The sequence below is a fragment of the Emydura macquarii genome, unplaced genomic scaffold (genome assembly GCF_026122565.2).
Source record: "Emydura macquarii macquarii isolate MOO-44397 ecotype Brisbane River unplaced genomic scaffold, CSIRO-AGI_Emac_v2 contig_530, whole genome shotgun sequence".
In the NCBI taxonomy this organism is placed as follows: domain Eukaryota; kingdom Metazoa; phylum Chordata; order Testudines; family Chelidae; genus Emydura; species Emydura macquarii.
In genome coordinates, this window is record NW_027130667.1 from 15,857 (window position 1) to 27,475 (window position 11,619).

The 11,619-nt window shown below is 46.4% G+C and overlaps 1 protein-coding gene across 1 annotated transcript; it reads left to right on the forward strand.

Moving 5' to 3' along the window:
- The first annotated feature begins 223 nt into the window (after positions 1–223).
- Positions 224–11,416, forward strand: LOC137147316 (GTPase IMAP family member 4-like). Its single transcript, XM_067539329.1, has 3 exons — positions 224–395; positions 8,028–8,108; positions 10,652–11,416. The coding sequence occupies exons 2-3, from the start codon at positions 8,078–8,080 to the stop codon at positions 11,311–11,313; spliced, it is 693 nt and encodes a 230-aa protein (XP_067395430.1). The 5' UTR covers positions 224–395; positions 8,028–8,077; the 3' UTR covers positions 11,314–11,416.
- The last annotated feature ends 203 nt before the right edge of the window (positions 11,417–11,619 follow it).

Sequence of the window (11,619 nt, forward strand, 5' to 3'; positions counted from 1 at the left end):
GTGAGCATTCGGCTCTTTGACTGGAGGGTGAACTGTCTGCTGTGTTGCTGCTCCTCTTTGCAAGCAGCCCGTCAAGCTAAAGGAAATTACTGTTTTAAAAGAAAACAAAAGTTTCCCGGAGTTGCTTTATGGCAAAGGCAATTGGTTGATCAGTGTGCTCAGCCTGCAGGCACCTGACTGCACTGCACCAGCTCTCTGCCTTTCTATCTTCCCCTGAAGACTTTCTTTCTGTCCTGAGCGGGTCCAATGTACTTACAAACAGACAAAACCGGGGGAATTGGGTCTGTTCTCATCTGACACCTGCTGCCTGTGAGGAGGGTGCTGAAGCCAGAGAGAGTGGAAAGGGTGAAGGAAAGACAGATTGTTCTCTGAGCCGGACCAGGAGCACAGAGGAGGTATTGTGTGTGTGTCTGTCTGTCTGTCTGTGTGTGTAAGATGAGTTTTAGTATCCTATTTTAAGCTAACATTGCCTAATAGTTAGATCTGTGAATGTCCTTTAAAAATACTTCCTTGCCGTCTATTTGTAACGAAGGTTTCTCTCTCTAGGATTATTTTTCGTACTCACTGATCATTTTATAACACAGATTCATCAAAAATTGACCAATGACTCACAAAGCACAGCAGAGCATGTAACGTTCAGATTGCTGAGTTTTTGGAGGACTAGTGCCCAGACCAACGCACGTGGCACAGAGTTGTGGGGTGTTGGGGGAAAGGCGAGGCTGGTTTGGCACAGGTAAGTAATGGGTGTGCCAACTGGGGTGCCCACATCCTTCCCCAGCAGGAGCACCCTGCCAGAATCTGGGCACACAGGCTGGGAGGAGAGGGCCCCGGCTCTTCCCTGAGCTGCAGTGTGGGGGGCTGCAGCCTGGATGTTGGGGACCCAGTGGCATGAAACCTCCCCCTCAGGTCCCCAGGCTGGGGACTGACCTGGCAGTAGGGCCGGGCTCAGCACATCCCATCACTTCCTTCCCTGGCAGCAGTCCCATAAACCTGCCTGCGGCTGACTCTGCCCTCTGCGAGCTTTGCCCACAGGGCACCCTGCACCCCCCGTCTTCTCCGCCTGGGCCAGGCACCCTACCAGAGAGAGCTCCTCTCGCTGGGTCCCCTCCTTAGGACAGGTCTTGCTGGGGGGCACCCCAGGATGATAGTGAAGTAGCAGAGGGATGCGTGGGTGTGTGACACACTGGTGTACAACCGGGGGTGTGCAGGACTGGCACGTGTCAGACACCTTGTCCTAGCCTCTCTCATAGGGCAGCCCCTTCCCCCCTTCCTCCACGCCTGCAGGCATCTTCCCACTCACCAGGGCTGCAGGGATTGCACGGCGTCTTCTCCTCGCTAACGGGTCCCTGGTGATGGACAGATGCCAGACAAGCTGCCTCTTCCTCTGCTCTCGCTGCTCCCCCTGCTGAGCCGAGCCAGCCCAGAGCAGCGGGGACTGACTGCTCAGCTGTGCCAGGCCCTGCCAGCAAGGGGACAAAGGGACGGGAGCAGGGCGGGGGGGGGCAGATACTGGGGACAGCCTCCCCCCACAAGTCACTGTGCCCCAGCCCCGGAAATGATTGGGGGTCTGAGTCACATGACTTCTGGGGGGAGGCTGAGGAAACTGGGCTTGTTGGGTCTGCAGAGGAGACGAGTGAGGGGGGATTTGGTGGCCGCCTTCAGCTACCTAGAGGGGGGCTCCGGAGGGGATGGAGCAGGGCTGTTCTCGGTGGATGAGGGTGGCAGAATGGGTTGCAGTGGGGGAGGGCCAGGCCGGATGTTGGGAGAATCTTTTCCCTAGGCAGGTGGTGAAGCACTGGAATGGGTTACCTAAGGACGTGGTAGAATCTCCATCCTTGGAGGTTTTGGGGACCCAGCTTGACAAAGGCCTGGCTGGGGTGGTTTGGTTGGGGTTGGTCCTGCTTTGAGCAGGGTTGGATTGGATGGTCTCCGGGGGTCCCTTCCAAGCCTAGTCTTCTGTGATCCTGCGACAGAAGGAGGGGGTGGAAAATGGGGGCAAGTGGGGGCCAAAGGGAGTGACAGAGAATGGGGATCAGGATGAGCGGCGGGGGCAGAAGAGGGTAACGTGGAAGCAGAGTAAGGACAGTGGCTGAAGTAGGCCAGGCCAGCAGGGATTAAGCTTATCCAAGACCCACCGCCACCCCCTGCCCAGACTGTTCCAGGCCCTCCAGCTGCCCTTCTCCTTCTAACAGCCTGCTCAGATTCACTCCGCTCCTTCTCCTTCAGCAGCAGCAGCACCTGCCCCTCAGATACCCGCCCCCCCCTTGCTCCCTGAACACTTCCCCATAACTGTGGCTCCCTTGAGCTGTCCCTGGCTTTCCCAACCCACTTGCATCTGCCTCTGAAGGGTGGGGGATAGACTATTATCTTCTCCCACCCCCATCGTCATCATCAGCGAAGTTTGAACCTGCAGTGGGGAGTTCTAGCACTTGAACTATGGGACTAACTCCCTCAGCTGGCAGCAGAAGAAGGCTGTTAACTTCCATGAACCAGCCACTAGAGGACTAGTTGAAACAGTAGGTGACCTGTCTCCTATTGTATAGGTAGGGACAAAGGTAGCAAGCTCTCTCAGAGTGGCAGCATGGTCAGGTGGATGGGATTAGGGTCTGCCACATCAGAGATCTGGTTTCTGTCTCTGCCTTGTGCAGCTTCTCAGTGAGGTATGAAGCCAGGCTTAACTCCAGTGGAGGGGCAACTCTGGCCGAGACTTATGAGTTAACAAGCAATTTTCTAAGTATTCCAAAAATCACAGGCTGATTCGATTGTCTTGAAAACTGCTGTGCCTCCTGGGGGTACGAGGTAGGGTTAGATCCAAATTTGGGGCTGTTTGAGCAGGGGGTTCCTGAGATAAAGCCCCCCATAAATATCTTCTAACATCAACATTTTCTAGTTCTTACAGTGGTTTTTTTGCCAGCACCTGAAGCTCAAACTACAGCTCTGATCCTCTCCTGATATCACCAGCTTGGGGCTGATCTCAGAGAGTGTCTGGCACGCACTGACCTCTGGAAGACCATGGTCAGATCGGGTCTCATCAACATGGGTTCTGCCAAGGAAAATCAGGTCTTGCTAGTCTCAGAATTCTTTGAGCGTGTCAATAAAGCAGTGGACAAAGGAGAACCATGTGATCCTGCTCTTTGCTTTGTCTTCTAGCCAGTGTCTGATCTGTGACTGTATTTTACCTCTCATCCCATGACAACTTAGCTTCCTTAATAGCTTCTAGTGCCGGACTTTGTCTAAGGCCTTCTGGAAGTCTAGGGGCTCTCTGCACAGCACAAGCCGTACATGGGCTCCCCTCACCAAGCCAGCTTGAATCCTGCTAGCGCAGGTCACAGTAGCAGTGTAAACAGTGCAGTGAGCCCTTCGAGTGGGCTAGTGAGACCAAGGGACTTTGCTGGATGAAATGGTCAACTTGCATCGTGGCAGAAGGAGAATAACGGGGACTCAAAGCTCCGTGCTAGGTCCCAGGTTGCTTCATATCATTATTAGTGATCTAGAAAGAGCGGTGAGCAGCGAGGGAGCAAAATGTGCAGATGGCACAAAGCTGAGGTTAGTCAGGATGGGAGAGGGCTGTGAGGAGCTTCAGAGAGGCCTAAACAAGCTCTGGGAACAGGCAAATAGACAGCAAGTAAAATGCCCTGTTGATAAATGCAAAGACATGCTCATTGGGGGCAAAGCGTTAAACTCCTCATACACTTCCCAGGCTTCTAAATTAACTATACCAACTCATGAAAGAATCTGAGCATCACTGTAGACAGGCCAATGCTGACCTCTGCTCAGTGCGCAGCTGTGGTCAAAAGAAGCTAGCAAGATATGTTAGGGTGCATAAGAAATAGGATGGTGACTGATGCAAGGAATATTGTACTGCCTCTATACAAATCAAGTGTGGCCTGACTGGGATGCTGTAAGACTTGCTGGTCACCCCACCGCTAACAGGATACCACAGAGCGGGAGGGGCCCAGAGAAGGGCAGTGAGAATGATCAGAGCCTGGAAAACCCTCATGTAAGAAGAGATTGAAAAGAATAGCCAGAGTTGTCATAGTTTCTAATGACACATTTTGGAAGGTTATTAAACCTCAGGCTTCAGGGCTTCAGCAAATCTCTAACTATTAGAGATCAGGATGGCGGGGGGGCAGATTTCCCCACATCTGCCTGTCACGGGGTTCTGACCCGTTCCTCTGAATCGTCTGATGCTGGCCGCTGCCAGAGACAGGATGCTGAACTAGCCTGAGCTCAGGGCTGATCCTGCCTGGCAATTCCTGTGTTCCAATGCGTGAGGCGGGGTCCTGTAGATAAAATAGTGTGTGATCATGTCAGTAAAGAATAAAAACGAGAGCCCTGTAGCACTTTAAAGACTAACAAATTTAATTTCTGGAGGCATAAACTTTCGTGGGCTGTAACCCACTTCATCAGCTGTATCCTAATGCATGTGCACAAGGGGAGAAGAGGCAGATCAAGGTTATCATAGAATCATAGAGTTGGAAGGGACCTCAGGAGGTATCTAGTCCAACCCCCTGCTCAGAGCAGGACTAACCTCAGCTAAATCATCCCAGCCAGGGTTTTGTCAAGCTGCAGCTTAAAAACCTCTAAGGATGGAGATTCCACCACCTCTCTAGGTAACCCATTCCAGTGCTTCACCACCCTCCTAGGGAAAAAGCTTTTTCCTAATGTCCAACCTAGACTTCCCCAACTGCAACTTGAGACCATTGCTCCTTGTTCTGTCATCTGCCACCACTGAGAACAGCCTAGCTCCATCCTCCCCGGAACCCCCTTTCAGGTAGTTAAAGGCTGCTCTCAAATCCCCCTCATTCTTCTCTTCTGCAGACTAAACAAACCTAGTTCCCTCAGCCTCTCCTCATAAGTCTTGTGCTCCAGCCCCCACATCATTTTGTTGTCCTCCGCTGGACTCTCTCCAATTTGTCCACATCCTTTTTGTAGTTGGAGAGCCAAAACTGGACACAATACTCCAAATGAGGCCTCACCATTGCTGAATAGAGGGGAATGATCACTTCCCTCCATCTGCTGGCAATGCTCCTACTAATGCAGCCCAATATGCTATTAGCCTTCTTGACAACCAGGGCACACTGCTGACTCATATCCAGCTTCTTGTCCATTGTATTCCCCAGGACCTTTTCTGCAGAACTGCTGCCTAGCTCGTTGGTCCCCAGTCTGTAGCTGTGCATGGGATTCTTCCATCCTAAGTGCAGGACTCTGCACTTGTCCTTGTTGAACCTCATCAGATTTCTTTTGGCTCAATCATCTAGGTTGTCTAGGTCACTCTGTGTCCTATCCCTATCCTCCAGTGTATCTACCAGCCTAGTGTCATCAGCAAACTTGCTGAGGGTGCAATCCACTCCATCCTCCAAATCATTAATGAAGATGTTGAACAAACCAGCCTCAGGACCGAGCCCTCAGACATCCCACTTGTTATGGGCTACCAACTCGACATTGAGCCATTGATCACTACCCATTGATCCCGATGATCTAGCCAGCTCTCTATCTATTTTATAGTCCATTTATCCAACCCATACTGCTTTAACTTGCTGATAAGAATAGTATGGGAGACCATATCAAAAGCTTTGCTAAAGTCAAGGTATATCACGTCCACTGCTTTCCCAACATCCACAGAGCAATCCATCATGGAAGGCCATCAGGTTGGTCAGGCATGACTTGCCCTTTGTGAATCCATGCTTACTCTTCCTGATCACCTTCCTCTCTTCCAAGTTCCTCAAATGGATTCTTTGAGGACCTGCTCCATGATTTTTCCAGAGTGAGATGAGGCTGACCGGTCTGTAGTTCCCCAGATTCTCTTTCTTCCCTTTTTGGAAGATAGGCACTATATTTCCCTTTTCCCAATCATCTGGGACCTCCCCCAATTGCCATGAGTTTTCAGAGATAATGGCGAATGGCTCTGCAATCACATCAGCCAACTCCCTTAGCACCCTCAAATGCATTGCATCTGGCCCCATGGACTTGTGTATGTCCAATCTTTCTAAATAGTCCTGGACCTGTTCTGTCAGCACTGAGGACTGCTCACCTCCTCCCAGTTCTGTGCTGCCCAGTGCAGTAGTCTGGCAGCTGACCTTGTCTTTGAAAACAGAGAGAAAATAAGCATTGAGTACTTCAGTTTTTTCCACATCAGCTGTCACTAGGTTGCCTCCCCCATTCTGCAAAGGGCCCACATTTTCAGTGAGCTCCATAGAGAACAATGGGGTAGGTGGATAAAAGCCGGGTACTTGAGGCCTAATGACAACCATAGAGTAGGAGGTGAGAATGGGCAATCAAAGCAGTTTACTTCTTGTAATGAGATAGCCATTCCAAATCCCTGTTTAAACCCAGTTTGAATGTGTCAAGTTTGCAGATCATTTCTAACTCAGCAGTTTCTCTTTGAAGTCTGTTTTTGGAGTTTTTTTGGAGAAGTACAGCAACTTTCAGGTCAGCGACAGAGTGTCCTGGGAGATTGAAGTGCAATCCTACTGGTTTATGAATGTTGTTATTTTTAATGTCTGATTTGTGTCCATTTATCCTTTTGCGTAGTGACAGTCCGGTTTGGCCAATGTACATGGCAGAGGGGCATCGCCCATTCTCACCTCCTACTCAATGGTTGTCATTAGGCCTCAAGTACCCGGCTTTTATCCACCTACCCCATTGTTCTGTATGCCCTTGTATATGTATATGATGCCTCCAATATATGTTACCTATTTGCTGTATCATTTCTACCCACTGCATCTGAGGAAGTGAGCTGAGGCTCACGAAAGCTTATGCCTCCTGAAATTAAATTTGTTAGACTTTAAAGTGCCACAGAACTCTCGTTGTTTTTACTGATTGTTATAGTTGGTGTCACCAGTGCATTATGAGGCTAAGGGGGACATTGCTCAGACTTGTATTTTTATAATTTGGGATATGTTGGTTTTATGCAAACTTGACCATTGGTTCTCCAACTAGCTCTATACAGGTGGCCTCTTACACCCAGACAGAGCCCCTCTGAAATCAGTGGCTGTGCTCTGCTACATGTGGCCAAGTGAAAGAATGGAGATTTAGATATTCCAAACAAACAAAAAATGTAAATGAGCCTTAAACAAATCGGAATTGTTAATAAGTTTATAAATTGACTTTAACCTACAAAATACAATGTGGAAGAACCCAAACTCAGGGGTCATTACTTACAAGTCCATTGCCCAGCAGATAGTCCAGAATAAGCCAAACAACAGATTAGCAAAGTCAGAGTTTATTCTTTACGTAAAGAAGGTAGTCCTTTCAGATGTAAGGGGTGACAACTTAACATAAAAACCTAACAGTTTTTATAGGCTCACACAAACAAGTCTTTATATGTCACAGTTTCCATGGTCATACATACTAAAAAAATGTTACCTAGGAATATTTCTAGCTGAGTATTTTCAACTTTCCTTATCTAAGTGACAAGGTCTTTCTCTGCATTCCATCCCTGCTGGTGTCTAGGTCTCTTAACTATTTTATAACTTCAGAACATTCTAAGATTAAATAACTGCTAAAAAGACATTTTCCATCTCAGGCTTTTTACAGCCATTTCTAAAATCAGTTCTCAGCAGAAACAGATACCTCATCTTCTTTTCCCTTCACAACGAAGGTAATGAAATATTAATATAGTCCATAAAGAATAGCTTTTTTAAAAAGAAATTAAAGTTGAGTGTCACACCCGCCCTAGGCATACCCTAAACAAAGAAATATAGGAAATAAGTTCTTGGACACCTCGGAGCTGTGCCTTACTGTCCCCCTGCTCATTTCCATGGCCAGTAACAGACTCCACGTTGCCACAAAGAATTTCCTCCTGCTGCTACCAATAGCAAAACACACTGCACACAAATCTCCTCACAATATAGTGGAAAACCATCATGACAACCTAAGCTACATCCACAAATATTGCGGGTTGCTATATGCACACAGCTTACTTGAGCAGAGCATGAACATTTTATTAAAGTTTTTAACACAACTTAAGAACCAGAATGGTTATGTGACAGTTTACAAAATGTGTTCCTCATGTTTTTATGCAGAAAGCCTGTGAGATTGAACACTGAATTGTGACCCATCCTTGCCTGTTAAAATGTCTGCAACTCCACCTCAAGAGAAGAAAGGTACAGTTTTTACCAGTTTTGTTTAAGATCTGTCTGTTCTGCTTACACAGATATTGTAACTACTGGATTATATTCTGGATGTTAAGGCTGTAACTATTGTGTGCACCATATTATTACATCACAGGCCTAGACTGACCAGCCAGGCAACTGGGCATTTGCTGAGTAAGTTTGTTTCTGCCGTGGCCACACAGACTGCAATCCTCTCCTTGCCTCATGAATAGGTGGCTGAGCTTCGGCAGAGTGAGCTGGTCACCAGCGCTAGATCAGGGAGAGACAGATGACGCTGATCAGAATATTTTCTAGTCCCAAAGATATAGTGGAAGTTAAATTCATGCTATGATGAACCCTCCTCAGCCTCTGTCCTCGCTGTCAAGTCAAGCTCCACCAGTGATTCCAGCCTTTACCTGCCATTTGTCTGATTGTTCCCACATTTGTCTCCAGAGTTTTTCCCAAGCTGTTGCCTACACACGGAATGCTCTTCCTGAACTGGTCCGCCAGGCCTCATCATCCTCCTCATTCATATCCCTCCCAAAGGCTCACTTCTTCTGTGACAGCTACAAGAAAATAGTTGTCTAATAACAGCTAAGGAAAGAGATGACTGGGTGCAATTATCAGACAGGAATATGGTAGCGCTTCCTATTACTAAGGTTGCTTAACAATTCCTATTTTAACCATTTATTTTCAGTCCCTTCTAGCATTGTCACATTTTAATCTTTCAGGCTCAAATTTGCATGCTTAATCTCTGCCTCAGGTTGATTTATTTATTATTATTATTATAATTTTCAGAAAAAATGGTTCAGCCATTTCTGAAAATCAGATTAGGGAAAATAAGTACTTTGCCAATGTTGAACAATTTTTCTGATCTTTTCTTTTTATTTTTAGAGTCTAGTGCGTCAGAGGTTTGAAATTTGGCAGGGGCTAGTCCTAGGAATAAAGAGGTGCTTTAAATTTAAATGTATTATAAATATTTTGGATGTTTTTCTACATTTTAAAATATCTGTATTTCAATTACAGCACAGAATACAGAGTACAGTGCTCACTTTATATTATTTTTAATTACTTAATTCTACATTTGTAAGTTGTATTTTCATGATCAAGAGATTGCACTACAGTACTTGTATGAGGTGAATTGAAAAATACATTTTCTTTCATTTATCTTTTTATAGTGCCCATATTTGTAATAGAAATAATCATGTCAAGTGAGCACTGTACACTTGGTATTCTGTGTTTTAATTGAAACAGATATATTTTAAAATGTAGAAAACATCCAAAAATATTTCAATAAATGATATTTTATTGTTGTTTAACAGTGCGATTAAAACTGTGATTAATCGCGATTCATTTTTTTAATTGTTTGACTGCCCTAAAAAAATTCTGTTACATTAAAGCATTTTGGTTAGTTCTATTTATTTAGATGCCTTTTTATATAATAACAAAGTTTGAACTTCCCCTACACGTTCTTACACTTTCTTTTTACCTTCTCACTGGTGCCACTGGGGAGCCGAGGGGCTCAGAGGTAGCACGGTGCTGGGGACGATGATGGAGGAAGAGCAGGATGCTGACTGGGTGAAGACAGATTTAAGATCCTGCTTTCAGTTGAAGAAGGCGACCTCCTTGTCAGCTACTTCCACTTCTGCAGGGCCCTTGTCTATGTCCCTCATCTTGGACACTCGTGTTCTCCTTCAGGACCTCCATCCCCCCCTAGTAGTCTTCCTCTCTTACTACAGGCGGTCCATGACTGGAGGAGCCGTCTTGGAAGTCGTGCATGAAGGAGGGCAGCAACCAGCCCCACCCCCAGTCCAAATCAAAGGGTCTCTGAGCGATGGGATGCTTCCTGTCCCCACTCTGTCTGAGGCACATGCCACTCCCTCTGCCCTGGACATGGCCATGGCTCCTGCAGAGGTGGAGAAGGCAGCAGCCACTCGGACACATGGCTAAGCGAAGAGATATTTAGTCAGGGCTGGCAAGAAAGGGAAATGTTGCGACTCTCTTAGATACACTATTGGGGCACCTCTGAAGAGAGTCCGGGCTCTTCAGGCCTAGTGACTCAGGTGCCCTCTTCAGTGCAGTCTCCCAAGCAAATAGGAACTTGCATGTTTCCAGGCCAGGATCTCTTAATGGTGCATCTCACTGGAGCCCCCCTGCACTGGGCTCCTGCCCACTTTCTGCTGCTTCCCCACAAGTGCTGCCCAGACCTGCAGCTGGCTGCATTGTCTGACCGTCACAACCTGTTCCACATGCGGTTCCCTGGCTTCTGCTGCAGCCTGCTCTGCACACAGTTCCCTGGTGCTTTCCCCCAGCTTCCCTGCTGCTCTTGGCTTGCCATGCCAGCACTATTTCCTCAAGTGCCTGGTTACTTCTTGGGCCAGGGTCCTTCCATAGAAATTCTGCCCCCGCTCCCTACCTGGCCAGAGGAAGAGGATGTGCCTGTGTGCCCACCCGGGGAAGTCCTAGATCTGTGGGGAGGGAATTGATGGAAAGGATGGTTCCCTGTTTAGCAGATTTATCACAATAGCCTACTCTCTTTCACTTTTTCCTAACAGAATCTCCACTGAGAATTGTCCTTGTTGGCAAAACTGGAAATGGAAAAAGTGCAACAGGAAACACTATTCTTGGCAGTAACACATTTATTTCCAAATTATCAGCACGTTCAGTAACCAACAAGTGTGAAAAGAAAGAAACAACATTCAGAGGGAGAAGAATTGTGGTGATTGATACTCCTGGCCTTTTTGACAGTGAACAATGTGACAATAACGTTACTGCACAAGAAATCGGCAATTCTGTCAGCCTCCTTTCTCCAGGGATTCATGCAATTATTTTTGTTATGCAGCTAAGTCGTTTCACCGTTGAGGAAAAGACAGCAGTTGAGATTATACAAGATATTTTCAATGTTGTAGCTAAGAACTACATGATCTTCTTATTCACCCGAAAAGAAGATTTAAGTGGAACTCTGGAGGAATTCTTAAATGACAGTGGTCCAGAACTTAAGTCATTGGTTCAAAATTACGGGAACCGATGTATTGCATTTAACAATAAAGCAAAAGGAGAGGAAAGGGAAAGTCAGGTTTCTGAGTTGATTAAAATAATTGATAATGTAGTGCAGGCAAACTTTATAAAACCATGTTATACTGAAGATATGTATAAGAAGGACAAGGCCTCTTTGGAAAAGAAGACCTTTTTTGAAAAATGGTGCTGTATACTCTAGATGATAACAATTAGTGATTTTCTTACTTATTGTACCTTTGCAATTAAAGAATCATTTCGGAATGTTTAGTTTCCTTTGTACCAAAAGTTATAACATTGATGCCCATCAAAACAATTTTCACAAATTTATGACATTCCCCTTTCCAGTGTTACTAATGGTCCCTTTGACTACTACAGGGCAAAGAACTTAAGATCAAATTTAATTTACATGACATGTCTTTGTTTATCTTTCTCATTTTGCTTTGATTAAGCAATTAAATTAAACCAATCAGCTTCACTTTCAGGTTGTAATCAGTGCCATATCTGA